This window comes from Typopeltis vanoorti, chromosome 3 (genome assembly GCF_054136105.1).
Source record: "Typopeltis vanoorti isolate ZY-2024b chromosome 3, IOZ_Tvanoo_1.0, whole genome shotgun sequence".
NCBI classification, from domain to species: Eukaryota; Metazoa; Arthropoda; class Arachnida; order Uropygi; family Thelyphonidae; genus Typopeltis; species Typopeltis vanoorti.
Genome location: NC_143551.1, coordinates 77,039,391 through 77,060,099, shown reverse-complemented (window position 1 = coordinate 77,060,099; position 20,709 = coordinate 77,039,391). Strand labels below are relative to the sequence as shown.

General features: G+C 38.4%; 1 protein-coding gene across 1 annotated transcript in view; it reads left to right on the top strand.

Annotated features, from left to right (window-relative positions):
* Positions 1–20,709, top strand: part of LOC150108289 (BRCA1-associated protein) — a 257,850-nt gene that overhangs the window by 50,655 nt on the left and 186,486 nt on the right. Inside the window, exon 5 of the mRNA XM_090415728.1 lies at positions 16,956–17,034. Coding sequence (XP_090271854.1) covers positions 16,956–17,034 — 79 coding nt within the window. The remainder of the gene's footprint in view (positions 1–16,955; positions 17,035–20,709) is intronic.

The window sequence follows — 20,709 nt, the reverse complement described above, 5'->3', positions numbered from 1 at the left end:
GGATGGGTAGAGAATGCTATCAGCAAAATAAGGTTTGTGATCAGTGAGTAAGCAAGCTTTTTTATGTATATATAGGGTGGTTCAAAATTCCACGTACACAAAGATACAGAAATAACACAAGGCAGTAAGTAGTGTAAAAAAACTTCATTAGGTGTAACTGAACAGTTCAATAGTAGTTGGATACATAATATGGTTTCACATCAGATGCTCAAAGTTATGACCATTAGCAGTGATGCATGCCTGACGCATTGATTGCAGTACATTTTTGAAAATACCTGGAGTTTCTCCGATATTAGCAGCAGCGATGGCGATTCTTGCCATGAGGTCCATGTCAGAGGCAACAGGCATTTCATACACCATGGTTTTAAGGGCCGCCCACAGAAAGAAATCAATGCTCGATAAATCGGATGAGTGTGGGGCTATGCGACAGGTCCACCATGCCCAATCCATCGAGCCCCCAAAGGCCCTGTCCAAATACTGATGCACAGAAATGCCAAAACGGGCTGGAGCCCCGTCGTGTTGGAACCACATCTGCCGATGCACAGTCATTGGAACATTGTTCAATAAATCTGGCAGAACTTCTTCCAGAAAGATCTGATACTTCTTGGAGTCCAGTGGGGGTGGTAACAGGTATGGGCCGACTAAACAGTCGGTGACGATACTTGCCCATACATTAATGGTGAAGCATTGTTGTGCAGCATGTGATCGCACAGCATGTGGGTTCTCATGGGCCCACACGTGAGTACTGTGGTGATCGTGAAGACCCCTTCGCGAGTAAATAAAGCTTCATCTGTGAACAAAATACAAGTTGGAAAATCCAGGTCTATGGCACTTTTATGCAGAAACCACTGCACGAATTTCACACGTTCAGGATAATCTTCAGCCATCAGTAACTGGACTCGTTGCAGATGAAATGGATGGAAGGACTCAGAGTGCAAAACACGCAATATACTGGAGTGAGATACTCCTATAGCAAAGGCAACGCCATGTGTGCTTGTCTTTGGATTATTGTCCACCTCATGCAACACCTCCTCTTCCATGGTGGGATTTCGTGTCGATCGTGGCCGCCCACTATCATGCCTGCAATCCCTGAATGATCCATAGTCACACAAATTCTGATGCAAATGCGCAAACATTTGGTGATGTGGTACACGTCTGTTTGGGTACCTTTCGCGATACATTCGTACAGCGGTTCATCCATTACCATCAGCTAAATGAGGTGCATGTCTGCCATCTCAGCGTTCATAAAACGACACATGTTCTTCGTACGACGTCGAAAGCTTGAATGAGGAAGCCCCAATTGCTCACCTGGAGTGCTGGTGAACAGCGCTTCAGGTGCGCAATCTGCTGTATCACTTTTGGGTGGCTTTTCCAGTCATGCTTTCCTATGTGAATATGATTTTGATGTTCTCTACCTCCCCTCAAAGTTTGTACATGGAATTTTGAATCACCCTGTATATAAGGAAGAGGGTGACTGAAATAACAGAACCTTAAGGAACACATGCAATAATAGGAAAATCTGAAAAGAGAATACCTTTCACCATTACATGCATTGAACCACTTGAGAGTAAATTGGCAATTCAGTTACAAAGGGAGGAAGGTAGACCATTAGACAACAATCTACTGAGAAGCTCTCAGTGCTGGACCCTATCAAGTACAACAGCATGGGTTTCTCCAAACTTTTCCATGGCACATGTCTAGAGGCAAGTGATGTTTAAGCCAGGAGATCTGCTGTATCTTGATTGCAAAATCCTTATTGGTGGTTGTTGATTAGTTGACAATTCACCAGGTTTCGAAGAAGTTGACAACCTCCTCCATTACTTTAGACAACACTGAGGTGAGAGCAATAGGTTGATAGACATTTATTATTACCTTTTTTTTTTGAATTGGCTGTATATATGGACTGCATTCCTATTGGGAGTTTTTTTTATCACCGTGGTGACACTTCTTGTTTCATTTAGCAGTCTTTAAAAGCAATTACTCCAAACATCTAGAATATCTTTATCTTCAGTTTTCATGTCACCTTTATCATCTCTGATTTCAATAGCCTCCAGAATATTTTGGGACCTTCCTGATATTTATTTTTTATGTTCTTACTAAAGTCTTCCTATGACTTTCTTTTAGCTAATATTAAACAGTGCTTCACTTTCTTGCAGTTTTCTCTGTATTCTCTAAGAGCACAAGCTGACTTATTCACCAGGAACTTTCAATATGCTTTCTTCTTTTCTTTGACAGCCTCTTTAACTTCCTGAGTCCACTATGGAGTTCTGATTTTTCTATCCTTACAGACAACCTCACCACATGCCTCTCTGGTTGAATCAGTCAGTATTTTCTTCAGGGTTTGCCACTGAATCTACAATGTTTAGTTCTTGTTTTCAAACACTTCCATATTTTTTGTGTATTTGAGTCTACAGTTCACTTCTGAAAGCTGCTCAACTTTGATTTGTTTTAAACATTTTTTACATGCTCTTCTCTTCAATATGAAATTCAGTTTCATCCCACTCAAAATAAGACAGTGATCACTTCCTATTTCAAATCTTTAATAAATTTAGTTTAATCCTTTATCCAAGTGTGAGCAAACAAAGTTTTGCACCTTAAAGTATCTTCAGGACTGGGATAAGGTAGTACAACACCAGGCAACTAGTTGCAAAGGTGGAGCAAGCTTACATCGCTCCTATCTCAGTATTTCCCATAATGCAAAACACATCTCCTTGCAGATATGTATAATGTTATGCATTAAGGGAAGGGCCACTACCCAGACTAGTTTTGACCTTTATTGAGGTCTCTTCAGTGGGAGCCAGGCCCAGATGTGGGGATACCAGGCAGAAGCAATAGCAAGGTCATCTCTACCTATAGGTAGAGATGACCTTGCTATTGCTTCTGCCAAAATAGGTAGAGATGACCTTGCTATTGCCAAAAGGTGTGCTACCTTTTTTATTAAATTACTCTGGATTTGGAGAGAGATGTTGAAAGTTTATTTTTCACTTGGTTAGACTATAATAAATTTAGTTTAATCCTTTATCCAAGTGTGAGCAAACAAAGTTTTGCACCTTAAAGTCTCTTCAGGACTGGGATAAGGTAGTACAACACCAGGAAACTAGTTGCAAAGGTGGAGCAAGCTTACATCACTCCTATCTCAGTATTTCCCATAATGCAAAACACATCTCCTTGTGGATATGTGTAATATTATGCATTAAGGGAAGGACCACTACCCAGACCCAGACTTTCAACATCTTTCTCTAAATCCAGAGTAATTTAATAAAAAAAGGTGGCACACCTTTTGGCAACTCCTATAGGTAGAGATGACCTTGCTATTGCTTCTGCTTGGTATTTTCACATCTGGGTCTGGCTCCCACTGAAGAGACCTCGATAAAGGTCGAAATTAGTCTGGGTAGTGGCCCTTCCATTAATGCATAACATTATACATATCTGCAAGGAGATGTGTTTTGCATTATGGGAGATACTGGGATACGAGTGTTGGTTACTTGCTCCACCTTTGCAACAAATTTCCTGGTGTTGTACTACCTTACCCCAGTCCTGAAGATACTTTCAGGCACAAACTTTGTTTGCTCACACTTGGATAAAGGATTAAACTAAATTTATTATAGTCTAACCAAGTAAAAAATAAACTTTCAACATATTTCAAATCTTCTATGTACTTTTGTGTCCTGAACTAGTGGGAAAACATTCCTATCAACTATAACATTGTCAGTGAGACTTTGCTTATTTCTTGCATCTTCTCTCCATCTGAATTTGTGCACATTTTTATGCATGGGCAGTGTTTTAAAAATACTTAAATAGCACAATATCGGAATGTGTCCCTAGAGTTCCAAGAATAAATAGAGTAGGAGTGAAATGGATGTGTAATCTTATCAAGCAAAAGATTTGTAAAAAAAAAAGAAAAAAGAAAAAAAAAAGGATGATGTGGAAGGAATATTGTTTGCATAAAGATGATGTCCGTTATGAAAATTACATTGAAAATTGTACAGGATATGATAGTACTACATGAAAAATTTACATCATTACTAACTTCCTATCTACAATTTTCCTCCAAATCAGTCTATTACTTTTCAAGACTCCAATATTATCATTATCAGATCTTATATTTCTATCGTCTAAGGCACATTGTAACATATCAATCCACCTATATCTTGGTCTTCCTCTGGGTCGTTTTCCTGCCAACCTGGCAGAGAACACTTGTTTCGCTAATCTTTCCTCACCCATTCTGTTTAAGTGACCATACCACCTGAGATTAGCTCTGCTAATTCATTCCTGGATGCTGAGAATGTCAAGTTCTTTCCTAATATCCTCTTTTTAAATCTGATATTGCCATTGATGCCATCTGTTTTCGTGCCTCTAATCTTTCTCAGGACTCTCATATCTCCAGTCTCTAGTCTTTGGTCAAGTGTTTTACTTCTGACCCAGCTCTCAGATCCATAAGTTAAAACTGGTTTGAACACTGTCTTGTATACAGCTAATTTAGTGTTCTGACTAATTTCTCTCTTATTCCATATGAATTTATTCAATTGACTTCCTACCATACCAACTTTGTTGATTCTGTTGTCTATTTCCATATTTAATTTACCATCTTCACTAAAAATCGTGCCTAAGTAGCTGAAATGTTTTACTTGTTCCACAGGTTCCCCGTTCACAACACAGTTGACATTTTCAACAATTCTACCTATTTTCATTGTCTTTGTCTTTTTAATGCTGACCTTCATACCATATCTATTACAAGAGTTATTCAATTTAGTCAGGGAATCTTGCAAACTTGTAGCGGATTTATTCAGAAGTATAACATCGTCCGCATAAAGCAAAGAGCTGACATTAACATCTCCAATTCTGATATCATGTTTAATACCACTTATCTTCATAATGTGATCCATATAGATAATGAATAACAGAGGGGATAATGTACAACCTTGTCTCACACCAGATTTAACATTAAACCATCTTCTTGTACATCCTTCAATTCTAACTGCCGACTTACAACTCAAATAAAGACTAAGTATTGCTTGATATAATACCCCACTGACACCATATAACTGTAGCATATTGCATAGCTTCTCTCTTGGCACCTTGTCATATGCCTTTTCCAGATCGACAAAACTTAAATACAGATCTTTGTTATATTCCTATGCTTTTTCGACTATTTGTCATAAAGTGAAGAACTGATCCTGACAGCCTCTATTTGGACTGAATCCAGCTTGTTCTTCACCAAGCTTTTCTTCCACAATTCTTCTCAACCATTTCTCAAGTATACTTGCATGGATCTTTCCAGGAACACTCATTAGGGAAATTGTAATTCTCACATTCAGTTTTATTTCCCTTTTTATATATGGGCACTATTAGAGCTCTACTCCAATCATCGGGAATTAGTCCCTCTGTCCAGGCTTTCTGAACTATGCGGTGCAGCCACTGTAAGACTTTTATACCCCCATACTTCAGCATTTCTGGTCGAATATCATCTACTCCTGCTGCCTTTCCACATTTCAAACCTTTGATGGCTTTTTCTGCTTTAAGTATGGATATGCATTCCTGACTGTATGCCTGTTGAGTGTTTTTTACCACTGTGCTATCACTGCTTGTTTCATTTAGCAATTTTTCGAAGTAATTATTCCATACTTCAAGGATATCTTTTTCTCCTGTTTTCATATCATCTTTATCATCTCTAACTCCTTTTACAGCACTCTTTCCTCCATTTCTAACCTTCTTCAACAACCTCCAGAATATCTTACCACCTTCTTGATATTTATTTTCTATGTTCTTGCCAAAGTACTCCCATGACTTTTGTTTAGCTAGTTTAGCTTTCTTACATTTGTCTCTGTATTCTCTAAGAGCAAAAGCTGACTTATTTGCCAGGAATTTTTGATATGATTTCTTCTTTTCCTTCACTGCCTCTTTAACTTCCTGTGTCCACCATGGAGTTCTGATTTTTCTATCCTTGCAGACAACCTCACCACATGCCTCTCTGGCTGAATCAATCAGGGTTTTCTTCAAGGCTTGCCACTGAATCTCCAAGGTTCGATTCCTGTTCTCAAACTCTTTAATTTTTTTCTTCTATAATCTTTGTGTATATTAGTCTACAGTTCACATCTGAGAGCTGCTCAACTTTTATTCGTTTTAAAACTTTCTTACATGTTATTCTTTTCAATGTGAAATTCAATTTTATCCTGCTTAAGACTAAATAGTGATTACTTCCAATTTCAAATCCTCTGTACATTCTGGTGTCCTGCACCAGGGGGAAAACTTCACTATCAACAATAACATAGTCAATGAGACTTTTCTTATTCCTTGTCTCTTCTCTCCATGTGAATTTGTGCACACTTTTATGTTGGAACATAGTGTTAGTAATAACCAGTCCATGTTCTGAGCAGAAATCCAACAGGTATTTGCCATTATTATTAGCTTTGCTCTTTTCTCCAAATTTTCCCAAAATATTTTTGTATGTCTGACAATCATTTCCTACTCTGCTATTCAGATCCCCAACAACGACCAACTTTTCCTTTTTCATTGTGTCAATTGCTTTTTCTAAAGCATCAAAAAATTCCTCCACTTCTACCTTAGTAGAATCTTCTGTGGGACCATAGGCACAAATAAGTCTCATTGTCCAGTTCCCCATTCTCATATTTGCCCACATTACTCTACTTGAGACTGCCTGCCATTCAAGAAGATTAGCCTCGTATTTTGTGTTGAATACTAAGGCTACTCCTTTTTTTCCTTGATAGTCATTTCCTGAATATAACATTTTGTATTTATTGCTCAGAAAGATCCCACCAGTTTTTGTCTTTTTTGTTTCAGTCACCCCTATTATGTCGATCTGGTACTTATCTAATTCCTCAGCTAGCTCCATTTCTTTGCCATTCAGGCTTCTTATGTCGATAGTACCGATCTTTAACTTTGGTGATGTTGAGTTGGGGTGTGTTTTCAGATTTGTTCCAGTAGCTGAATTTTCACTGTTCGCCCTGGTTCCCTGGCGAAAAGAACGGGGGCCTTGTTTAACCTGGTGAAGCCTTACCGGTATGAAATTTTGTCATGTTGTACCATCATTTTTTATTTTGGTTTAACCAATAAGAATACAATTTGGTCGTTCAAATCCCAAATTGCCAGCTCATCCTCGTTCGTTCACTATCCACGTAGATACCCAACAGGATGCACCACGAGAAGGTGAGGATTGGACATTAGGTCAGAAGCCCTCGGTTCTCTGCATTCCTTTAAAGGCTATGTGGAGGTCTCCTCTCAGTTATACAGCTTTGACCCTTAAGCACCCCAGAAAGCTAAGTCTGAGTATGAAAAGAAACTGACTTGGCAAGCTAAAGGTAACCTGAAAGAATTCTGTCATTATACTGCAAGTAAAAGTGAAAATGTATATGAAAGAATAGCTCTAATGAATGCAGATGTTGCAAGGGTACCATGCAGAAGAAGTTGGACAAATGAGTTCCCATTTTGCTAAAAGCTGAAAAGCTATCAACCTTATGTGTGTGTATGCAACATTTGCTCACTGCTACCTCTTCACTGAATGAAGCAACTGACGTGTTTAGTTGCACAAACTAAATAAGAATTCAGCAGTAGGGACTGATGGGATATCATCATGGATGCTAAAAGAGTGTTCAGCTGAACTGGCTATTCCTTTTACCACACTATATAATTTGAGTCTCTGAACAGGGAAGATTTCACAACAGTGGAAAGAATGTATGCCATTAAATTCCATTGTCAAATTTCCCATTTTGAAATTTTCATATACAACTCTCACTTGTAATTGCCTGCCAACCTAGAAGTTTATCCTTGTGTTTAATGTTGAATGCTGCTGTCACTGCTCCTTCCCTTTTTTTATGCTCAGTGGCCTGCCATGACCAAGTAATTTTGCAGTTTTGAAATCCGATTACTGCTTATGACAGGATATTTAATCCTGTCTACATTTTCTGCTATACTGTTAGTTGCACCTGCTCTTCTGGCTAATTTGGCTTGTCTGTAGGATGAAAAACCCGAGTTTCCATAAAGAGAAACCCTGTCACCTTGGTATGAGACTGGCTAACTTATTTTTGGTTGAAAATTTCTCTCTTATAAAGGTTCTTTGCATCCTAGGCAGGATTTGAACCCAGGTCTTTCTAACCAAAGGCATTTAGAGTACTGACTGAGCTTTGGAGACTCTTAAGAAATATTTTTATTCATGAAATTTTTGCCCAAGTATAGGAGTCATCCTTAGTAAGATCCAAACTGGAGCACAAGTGTGAACATATATAACAAAAACCAACATAAAATCACGAAACCTGGGGAGAATTAGCTATGCCAGATTTCATGAAATTGAAATCTATTGAGATAACATTAAAAAAAAAAAAGTGATGGATCCAAGGATTGAAAATAGCTCGTCTTTTATGAATGTGTGAGAGGTTGAGTTATTTAGATTTAAACAAAACTTCTATATTTGTATTAGGGTAGATATTGTTGGTATGGTGCCAGCATATGGTATATTTGTTCAGTGCATTTGAGATTTTATTCGGTGCAGTATGTGAGATCTATTCATCACGAAAATTGAAAGACTTGTAGAAGGCAAGTGAGACTAGTAAGATGAATATGTGTTTTGAGAGTGAGTGTCAATTGTGTGATGACAATAAAACACATGATAATTGAATAGAGAATACTGATCAGATGTCCTGAAAATGTTAATGTTGGTGATAATATTGAAAACGTGGGGTCAGAAGAATGAAGAGGATCTTGCAAAAGAAATAGTGCACTTATATGGATTCTTCACAGGAAAAGCACAAGATTGATAGATTGCAAAAAAAAAAAAAAATCAGGAGATCGGTATAGCTGAGAACAGAAAAAAGGAAGATGTGCGAAGTAAGAAACAAGAACATATGGCAAAAGACTTGAACATTTTTGGCTAGCACTAATGACTTGAAAGGCAAAAAATTTGGAAGAAGTGTGAGAGGGCAAAGAGTCTACTGGATAGAGACAAATTGAGGATGAGGACAGTGATTGCAAAATGAACCAATGTGCAGAAGAAATGGTGTGAAGTTTTATAGACCTGTGGACTGAATTTAACAGATGGAAGGACATATATAACCCTGATGGACTGCACCTAAATGGATTCAGAGTTGGAGACTAGACACCTGAGAGTGTGTAACCACAAAGTCAGGAAAACTAAAGCTATTAGGGTTGATGCAGATGAGGCAGGTGAATGTGAGAATAACCAAAAAGTGTGAAATCTAGTATCTCAAGCAGCAGCAGAATCAAATGTGGTAATCAGTACAAGGTGTAAAGGTGGTTTATGCCCCTAAAGGAATGCTCTAGTTTGTGTTCTGATGTTAGGAATAAGGGATAGGAGGTTTTGACATTGCTTAGTGAAACTCGGCTGACAGCCAATGATTTAGTTTTCGGAATAGAACGGGATCGACGTGATACTGCTAATGATAGCAAATGAACTGCACCTGTAAAAGCATAGGAGATCAGGAAGACAAAGATGCTGTGGATAGCATTTCATTTGGCAATTTAGTGTGAGATAGAAGCCAGTAGGACCAAATAAAGAGTTGGTTGCTGCTGCTGTAGGTCAGGAGTGTGTGTGTGTGGGGGGGGGGGGGTGCAAGGAATGATGAGGAAGGCTTGCATCAGCAAATTAGTACTGAGTCAGGGGGAATAATTATTATGGGGGGGACTTCAACTGCAGAGACTAGATTGAAAAGAGAAAAGATTACATGTCAGGAAGGAAATAAAATTTATAAACCTACTAAGAGATAAAAATGCCAAGAAATTATATTCTTGGTTTAATCTTTTATCCAAAGTGTAAGTAAACAAAGTTTTTGCCTGAAGTCACTTCACAACTGGGCTATTTGTATATAGAGGCTAATGACACATTAATTGCCTTATCATATAATGCAATGCACATACCCTTAGAGACATGTATGATGCTATGCATTATGGGAAGGGCCACTACCTAGACTGGTTTCGACCTTTCTTGAGGTCTCATCGGTGGGAGCCAGACTGATTAATTAAAGGATTAAACCAAAAATCTAATTTCTTAGCATCTTTAATTTATCGTATAACCAAGTGGTTATACGATAAATTAAATATACCAACTTTCAACTACTGAGAGATAATTACTTGAGGCAGCATGTGATGGAGAGAGAGAGACTCAGGGTATGGGAATGTTGGATCTGGTCATTGGATTTGAAGGGAAGATCTGTTCATAACCAAGGTGGTATCAATAGCAGTATGTGTGTTAGCAGAGTTAATCTCAGGTGGCATGGTCACTTAATGAGAGGCACATTTCTTCTTATTGGAAAGAGTGATCATGTAGTCTTGACTTTGGAGGTTGCGGAACATGGGAAGTGGGGGGGGGGTATATGTGGAACTACAGGACAGGTGATTATGACAAGCGTGAGGGCAACTTGAAGTGTCATGTTCAAAGAATCAGCAAGGAAAGGATGTTACAGTGCATGGGCAATAATCAACGGAAATATTTAGTTGTTCACTGCTGATATAAAATTGGGCATGGTAATAGTTAATCAAGGTGGTGAACAGAGCTTGCAGGATGATTTAAATAGGCTGACAGTATGGGGGAAAAAGATAATGGTATTAGTTTAGTGTTGAGAAATGTAAATTTATTTTGTTGGTTGAAAACTGTTTTGGAATAAATACATAAAAAGCAGTGTACCACATTGATGGAGCATACACTCCAGGAAATTGATGAAGCCAGGATTTGGAGGCAGTATTAGATAGAAAGTTGAAGTTTAGAGGGCATAAGGTTGCTAAGGTAGCTCATAGGACTGCTTAGTTATTGAAGAACATTCTAACAAGCAAAGATAAGGCAGTTATTCCTCTTTATAAGGCCTGGATTACTGTACCAAGTAACCAAGATGGTGAGTGGTCTCTGGAATGCTCACTATCAGGATAGGTTAAAAGTGTGTCAGTTGCATAAGTTGATTTATATGATAAAAACATTTATGTTACTAAAAGGGTTTTATAAGATTGATGCGGAGGAAATATATCGGCACTTGGCTAGAGGAGCAGAACAAGAGGCCATTCCTGGAAATTGAGTAAGTTGTAGTTAAGCGGGTATGATGTGATATGATGGAGGTATGATGGATATTGTATGGTTAGTTTGGATATCCCACAAGGAGTCTTCAGATTCCATGGAGGTACCTGGGCAACAACAAAAATAATAACATAATATGAAATAGCATGAACCTAACATGGAATGTATTTTAATATAGAAGAAATTATATTCTTGTTTTAAGCTTTTATCCAAATGTTTGTACTTTTTTTTTATGTTGACCCCACACATGAAAGGTCACACACAAGACCTTTAGCACCACAGTGCCAACAGTGCCATGTGTGGACAAGCGATTAAGGAAAAAAATGTAGCCTGTTGATATGTTTCTTAAAGATTGGGTTGTGCTCAGTGAGAAAAGCAGTATGGGGGGGGGGGGAGATTGTTCCAAAGAATAGAGGTGGATGAAATGAAGGAAGCTGTTGAGAAATTAGTTCAGTGTGTGTGAAGCTGGACAGTGCATGGGTGTTGGCTAGTAGCTGCTTTAGTTCTTCTGTGACTAGAAGAAAGTGGAGGATTTGTAGCAGCTACTTTCTGAAGGAGCAATGCCCATGAAAGTACCTATAGAACAGTGCTGAAACAGAGCACCTATGATAAAGTGACTGAAGGGAGTCTCTGAGGGAAGGATTGTCTGTTAAGCAGATTACCCTCTTCTGAATATCATCAAGAATTCTTAAAGAGGTCTTGTGTGCTCCACCCCAAATATGGGAGCAGTACTCCAAAGTTGGATGGATCAGACTTATATAGTGTTAGGAGTTGAGAGGAAGAGAAGTAATGTTTAGAACAGAAAAGAACACCAAGCTTTTTTAGAGGCTAAGGAGGCTATGCAAGTAATATGTTTGTGTCAGGATAAACTGGATATGACAGTCAACCCAAGAAGAGAAAGTTGATCTTGAAAAAGGAAACTGGAATATTATCAAAAATGAGAGGGGATGAGGTAGGATTTTTATTGTGGGTAATAAGGCGGGGTTAATTTTTTTGGCATTGAAATTTACTAAGTTGCCTTAATCCCATTTCAGGATGTTGAAGTCAGTATTCAAGTCACTGGTTATGGAAGGTCTTGAGGCATCTAACATTAGGGTATACTACAGGGTTTATCAGATGATGAAGAGGAATGAAGAGTACTGTCATTGGCAATAGGTTTTAAGTCAGAGAAAGAAGGTAATTAATGTAAAGAAGGAAGAGCATGGGTGAGAGCACAAAACCCTGAGGCACTCCAGATTTGATGGGGGAAATCTGATGAGAGAGGAAACCATCCACTATGACACATGACTGACCAGTGAGGAAGCTGCGATCTGATCACAGAGTGTGGAAGGGAAGCCATATGATGGCAATTTGTTCAGGAGGCCTCGGTACCAGATACGATCAGATGCCTCAGAAATATCGAGAGCAATAACATGAAATTCTCCAAATCTTTCCATGGCCTGAGTCCAAAGGTAGGTGAGATTGGCTAGGAGGTCAGCTATAGAATGAGAATGGTGGAATCCATATTGGTGATCACTAATTAACTTCATGAGTCTCCAGGTAATGAAGAAGCTGGTTGTTGATAATCTTCTCCATCATTTTTGAAAGGACTGAGGTGAGAGCAATGGGATGAAAGTTAGATGGTGACTTTTGTATCCTTTTTGGATACAGGATGGATGTGGACTTACTTCCATGATGTTGGGTAGATGCCAGTAGAATATGAAAGTTTATATAGACGATACAGGATCGGTGTCAGTTCTGAAGCACAAGTCTTGAGCACAACCAGAGGAATACCATCTGGACCAGGAGCCTTATTAGTATCAAGATTAATGAGATTTTTGACAAAAGTTCTGAGGAGGCATGCAGTGAGCAGTTTGTGGAAGTACAAGAGATGATTTGCTTTGGTCCAGGCAGGAGTTGGAGAAAACACTGATGCCAAGAGATGCTGTATTTTCCTTGGGTGAGGTTTCCATAGTGCCATCAGGATGCAAGAAAGGTAGAAGGGCAGAAGCTACACCTAACAGCTTTGGCAAATTTGCCTCCTGCTAGTTGAGCAGGAGGCAAGTTTATTGCATTTCATTCTTATGAAGTTTGCTTTGGAATCATTGATAACTTTTTTTACGCATGTTTCTAGCTGTTATGTAAGCTGAATGAGAAACTGGAATTTTTAGTTTAAGCCATTGAACGTAATAAGCTGCATTTTTATCATGGATAGCAGAGGCACATTTTTTTTGAGAACTAGGGCTTGGATACAGGTGTGTGTGGGGGGTGGGGGGTAGGGGTTTGCAGTGGAGAATGAAGGCTCTCGTTCCAGTAAGGATTATTTCGGTTGCTAGTTCAGTGCAAATGTTTGGATCATGAGAGTGAAAGCAGTAATCTGAACATGGAAAAGCAGCATAAAAATTTCAGATGTCATCCTAGTTGGCACAATTATAGTGCCATGAGTATGAGACTGAGATTGGCTGGGCAGAGGACAAACTATAGAGAAGAAGACTTGAATGAGATTGTAGTCAGAGTTGCCAATGGGAGAACAGACATCTATGGTATATTTGGAGGGAGAATTGGTTAAGAAAAGGTCAAGAATGTTGGTAGAATGATGAGGATTGTCTGGTATTCTGGTTGGTCGATTGACTATTTGTGTTAGGTCATGACTGATGGCAAATTATTCAGCTTCCCTATCAGCCTGATCTGTGAAGGTGGAGTAGAGGAACCAGTTTGTGTTATAGATGTTAAAGTCCCCAAGGAGGACAATCTTACAATGTGGATAATTTTTTTACCAACTAAAAAAACCAGTTTTTAGTGATAGTTAGTCAAAACGGGACAGTATTGTCAGAGTTAGGAGAGTGATAAAGGTAGTAAATGAAGGCGGTAAAGTGAGTTAAGAAATCTTGAGCCAGAGTAGATCAAAAAGTAGGGATTCTAAGTTGGATGGCTTTTGACAGTGGATATCAGATTTCACAAAAGCACATGTTACACCCTTTCTTTTTGCAAAATGCTTTGTGTAGGATGTAGCTCGGATCATTGAGCTGGACTGTAGTCATGGAAGATTCTGACTGAGGTTCTGTTAGGAAGAGGGTAAGTGGCAGCAGGATTATTCGCAGCTGATCGGGAAACCTCCAACAGTGCATTACCATCTGGTTTGGCCCTTTATTGCTGTACCCTCAGGTACAGCATGTGAGAAGAAAAACTGGGGATGAAACATGGCAGAAGCCACTTCACACCTTCAAAAAGCAGGGTGGTGGTGTTTCACCATGCAATGAAAGACATCTAACACCTAGAGGTCTAGTTGGCATTTCCTCACAACTAGAGAAGATATGCATTTAAGGCAGCAATATTCACCATGCCAGAGTCTCATTTGTAGAAACAGGCCATTACCACTAGTAGGTGGGTGCATAACTTGACTAGGAAAAGCTTTATATTGCTTGATCACCAGCCCATAATGGCTCGTGAAGATACTTGAATGACTGGCTACTTATATAATGAATATAAGTAGCCAGTCCATATTGCTATGCATTATGGGAAAGGTCATTACCCAGACCAGTTTTGACCTTTACTGAGGCCTTGTCAGTGGAAGCTAGACTCAGTAAAGATACTGGAGTTAAATCAGTGCGGAAATTTAAGTCTCAGCTCTGGGTTAGTCCCGAGAGGGGTGGAAAGAGGGGAAATAATTCCATTGCATAAAGGAGGCTCCAAGACTGCTATTGTAAATTACCGACCAATCAGCATATCAGGAATCGTTGTCAAGGTTTTGGAGATATTAATTTAAGAGCAAAATACAGGAATGGATAGATGAAAATCGGATACTGTATGGAGGACAGCATGGTTTTGTGTAGGGTAGTCATGCCTTAGTAACTTGCTCGCTTTTTATACTATAGTGACGGCTGAACTGGATAAGGATAATGGATTTACAGTGATACTGCTGGAGTTTGACAGTATAACACATGGAATTCTAATCAGTAAACTGCAGCACATGGGGATGGATTTAGGGTTGGTGAGATGGATAGGAGGGTGGTCGATGGAGAGATATCAGAAAGTAGTTTATTCAGGAGTAGAGTCCAAAAGAAGACCTATTACTAGCGGTGTGACGCTGGGTTCTGTTCTTGGGCCACTGCTATTTAATTTGTTCGTTAATGATATGGGAAAGGATCTGAGAGGAACTGTTCATTTATTTGCTGATGATGCAAACTTGGGTAGAGCAATAGTGAATACACATGTCAAAATTTTGCAGGATGATTTGGATAGATTGGCAGTCTGGGCTAATGAGAATGGATGTCAGTTTAATGTAGCAAAGTGTAAGATTATGCATTTTGGTGTGAAAAAATTAGCAGCAGTATATCACATTGGTGGAACTGTACTCCAGGAGGTTGATGAAGCCAGAGATTTGGGTGTGTTGGTGGAAAGGGAGTTGAAGTTTAGGGGGCACATAGCAAAAGTGGCTAAATCAGCTCATCAGATCACTTGGTTACTGAAGAATACTTTGACAAGCAGAGATAAGCAAGTCATTGTTTCTCTTTATCAAACCTTGATAAGACCCCCATCTTGACTACTGTGCCCAGATCTGGGACCCCCTGGGTTTCTTGATGGGGATTAGGTAGAGAGGATCCAGAGGCGAGTGACCAAGATAATAGCTGGTCTATGGAATGAACCTTACGAGAACAGGTTGAAGATCTGTGGGTTGCAGAAATTGGTTGATAGGCGGAAAAGGAGTGATATGATTGAGACATTCAAATTACTGAAGGGTTTTTACAAGATTAATTCAGAGGAAATTTTCAGAACAGGTCTGGTGATGGGAGAACTAGGGGCCATCCATGGAAAATGAGCAAGAGTTAGCAAGGGTGTTAGAAGTAGGTTTTTTACTTGGACAGTGGTGAATGAGTGGAATAAGCTGCCAGAGTTTGTTGTAGGTGCCATGACTGTAAATGAGTTAAAAGCAAAGTATGATCGATGCTGTGCGAATGCCGAATAGTTGTTCTTGATATAATGTTTAGTGCCTCCCTCGATGAGTCTAAGGACTCCTTGGAGTTGCCTGTAATAATAATAATTTACTTTGTTACCAAGTGGAAGATCTTTCTACAACAGTCTCTGCGCTAGAGTATTTTAATAATTTGGTGATATACTATTTTTATTATTATTATTTGACACCTCAACGGAGTCCAAAGACTCATTGAGGGAGGGCATCTGCTCTACAACTCTGTCTCACTCAACCCACCAACTGACCGTAACTACACCAACAGCATCTATTGCTGACCACTAGTATTTCCACAGACAGTCGCAAACATCCATGCCACGGTGGGATTCGAATCTGCAGCCTTTTGGCTGGAGAGCAGATACACTAACCATTCGGCCAACCAGTCCAGCCATTTTTCTGCATGTATATGGAAAATATATGACTTCTGCATTGATTTAATCTTATTATCTTCCTAGGTCGAGCTCTCACCAATGAAATTTTAATAATGTTCATCTTTGCGCTTTCTGAGTTTACAACACTTCTGCTCAATGGTAGGTTTTGCCTATCACTGGTTGGAGTCACTATGGAGTTGACTTATTACTTATCAAGTCTGATGAGTGATAAGTTTAGAATGAGCCTTTTGGATCACTCAGTGAGATTTAGAGTGATTTTCAAATGCTTTAAGCAAAAATCAAATTAAATCAAAGTTATATAAATTAAGAAATGACCACAGTTGAATTGCTTTAATGATATCTCATTATTTTTGTATGTGACAAACTATGAATAATTAATGTGACACATTGCATGATGACGTTGTCCACTGCTTTAATTAGTCACCTGAATAATCTTAAGTGGATAACATTGTAAGACCAGTTCATTTTATTTCATTTGTCTGTTTTCAGTGAAAATATTCAATTATTAATATTTATATATTTCTTTATTTTTAGAAGTTCTGAATATAAGTTGAAAAAAAAATTCACATTAATTTTTCAGTGAGGATATTGAAAATATGAGGATCATTCGAGATTCTAAACCTAACCAGTATATGGTTTTAATGAAATTTAAAAATCAGGTATGAATGCTGTAATTTTATTGTATTGTAAAGTAAAACTTATGGATATTTCCATTATTAATATTCTTTCATATATTTTTAGCAAATTATAAGGTTTTGATGCCAAGGTCAGCACTCAGATGATAAATAAATGTTTTACTTAATCTTTCTCTCACTCTGTGTAACATTCAGAAGAGTGATATGTGCATTGAATTACGTTAGAAAAACATTGAGTCCTATCTGGGATTTTCAAGAACATTTTAAATGCTTTAAATGCATTTGCATTTTTAGTATCTAGAGGTGGTAAGGTTTTTTCTTCTTGGAAACTCAGGTTTTCCTCCTCTTCTTCTCTGTAAAACATACAAGTTAACTGAAGAATAAATGCAGTTTGGCAGACCTAGCAGCCTATGGTGACAAAATTAGCTATCTTGTCATAAAAATTATTATTATTACGGGCAGCTCCAAGGAGTCCTTAGACTCATTGAGGGAGGCCCTAAACATCATGTCAAGAACTATTCAGCATTCACACAGTATCTATACATACTTTGCTTTGAACTCATTTACAGTCATGGCACCCACAACAAACTCTGGCAGCTTATTCCACTCATTCACCACTGTCCAAGTAAAAAACCTAGTTTTAACAACCTTGCTAACTACACTCTTGCTCAGTTTCCATGGATGGCCCCTAGTTCTCCCACCACCAGACCTGTTCTGAAAAATTTCCTCTGAATTAATCTTGTAAAAACCCTTCAGTAATTTGAATGTCTCAATCATATCACCCCTTTTCCGCCTATCAACCAATTTCTGTAAACCCACAGATCCTGTTCTCGTAAGGTTCATTCCATAGACCAGCTACCATCTTGGTCACTCGCCTCTGGATCCTCTCTACCTCCTCCCTATCAAGAAGAAACCCTGGCACCCAGATCTGGGCACAATAATTAAGATGTGGTCTTATCAAGGCTCGATAAAGCAGAACAATAACCTGCTTGTCTCTACTCGTCAAAGTATTCTTCATTAACCAAGTGATCTGGTGAGCTGATTTAGCCACTTTTGCTATGTGTCCCCTAAACTTCGACTCCCTCTCCACCAACACTCTCAAATCTCTGACTTTATCAATTTCCTGGACTACATTTCCACCAATGTGGTATACTGCTGCTTATCTTTTCACTCCAAAATGCTTACACTTTGACGCATTAAACTGATATCCATTCTCCTTAGCCCAGCCTGCTGCTTATCTTTTCACTCCAAAATGCTTACACTTTGACGCATTAAACTGATATCCATTCTCCTTAGCCCAGCCTGCCAATCTATTCAAATCATCCTGCAAAATTTTGACATCATGTGCATTCACTAACTTTGCATCATTAGCAAATAAATGAACAGTTCCTCTCAGATCCTTTCCTTTATGATTAATGAACAAATTAAATAACAGTGGTCTAAGAACAGAGCCGTGTGGCACACCACTAGTCACAGGCCTTCTTTTGGACTCTACTTCCGAATAAACCACTCTCTGATATTTCATCATCAACCGCCCTCCTATCCATCTCACCAACCCTATATCCATCCCCATGTGCTGCAGTTTACTGATTAGAATTTCATGTGGTAACCTGTTCAAATGCCTTAGCAAAGTCCCGCAGTATCACTGTAAACCAATTACCCTTATCCAATTCAGCCGTCACTGTATTATAAAACGGGAGCAAGTCACTGAGGCATGATCTACCCTTCACCAAACCATGCTGTTCCCCACCTCCCATTTCCATCTATCCCCTATATACATACATAGCTCATGACAAAAACATGATGTTAAAAAAGAGACTCATGATGTCATTATGTATTAACAGAATTGAAGAATTTAAAATATTTTAAGTTAAAACTTTGAAGGAAAATACAGATCTAATCCAAGAAGTTGGAAAATTAAAATAGGAGTTAAAAGTAAAAGTCTTAATATGTTATAATAAGGAAAAGAAACATATATATCATTATAAATTCAGATCTAAGTTCGTAATCCAGGTCACAGCTTCAGCAGCTGCTTGTAAAAAATCATTCTGATTAGCACGGAAGATGCATTCTGTTACAATATGTTGCATAGTCTGTCGTGGAGCACCACAGTCGCATTCTGGAGATGTTTGTCTGTTCCATTTATAGTGTATCTCCACATAGGCCATGATTTCTCCGAATTCTATTTAGTACTGTCCATGTTTTGCGAGGTAGATCTGATCCTGTGATGATTTGATCACCTTTAAAGATGTTATGCAAATTTTCTTTCGTATTTTCCTTCCATGTTTCTTCCCACTTTGATAAAGGATTAAAATTATTTAGCACTAGTTCTTCTGCTGCTCGTAGTGATGGATGGCGAGATTTCAATCTATTGACGTTAAGAGTTGGGAGATCCTGATGAATAGGTAGGTTTGGATTACCAGCAATTTTGGAATTCACGGACTAAAGAATTCAATCTACGTAGTTCTGTAGGAATAATGCCTGCTAAATGAAGTAACCAATATGTTGGGGTCGATCTAATAGAGCCTGTAATTAATCTTAAAGTATTGTTCAATTGAGAGTTGATAATCCTTGTGTGAGGGCTATTTAGCCACACAGGAGCACAATATTCAGCATTTGAGAATACCAAAGCAAAGGCTGTTGTCTGAAGAGTAGAGGCTCTAGAACCCCAGGTAGTGCCACAGAGTCTCTGTAGGATAGTATTACGTGCCCTTAGTTTATATGCCAAGTTTGAAAGATGTTGCCAGAAAGTGAGAGAAGGGTCAAGTGTGACTCCCAAGTACTTAGGGAATGTATTATATGGAAGTATAGTGTTGTTTAATTCAATTTTTAGTTTCACATTTGCCAAGTTATTATTTAGATGAAAACAAGATATTACCGTTTTGCTCCTATTTAAACAGAGTCTCCATCTTTTAAAATATTCATCCAGAATAGTTAAGTCAGCTTTCAGAATTTCTTCTGTATGACTTATGCATTTATGCTGTGTAGTTATTGCTATATCGTCGGCATAACAAAATTTCCTTGACATAGTGACGGGAAGATCAGAATATATACAGATTGAATAATAATGGAGATAAAACAGATCCCTGTGGCAGTCCATTATTTAACTTCCTTTTGCTGCTAGTTTTATTACCTATAGTCACTATAAATCTTCTATCTCTTAGCATATTGTTAATAATATGGACTATTGTTTTACATGGGATAATTTTATATAATTTATATAGAAGACCTTCTCTCCAAACGGTGTCGAAGGCTGTTTACAAATCAATAAATGCTACTGATGTTTTTAAACCTTTTTGAAAACCAGCTTCTATGTGAGTTACCAAAGAGAGAACCTGGTCACAGCACCCACGATTTGGTCTGAAGCCAGCTTGTTCTATTGGGACATTTTTAAAAATTGTGGAGCTTATTCTATTATAAATAAGTCTTTCAAAGAGTTTATAACAACAACTGAGGAGAGTAACAGGTCGGTAACTTTCCGGTTTATGATTTGGCTTACCAGGCTTTAAAATTGAAAGTACTTTTGCTTTTTTAAAAATAGTGGGAAGTTTACCAGTTGTAAGAATGTCAGTATAGAACTTTGTTAACCATAATCTTGCATTTCTTCCCAGATTAATCAAAAATTCTAGATGAATGTTATCAAAACCAGGAGCCTTATCAGGCTTTAATTCCTTTAAGGCTGCTTCAACTTCTTGCTGC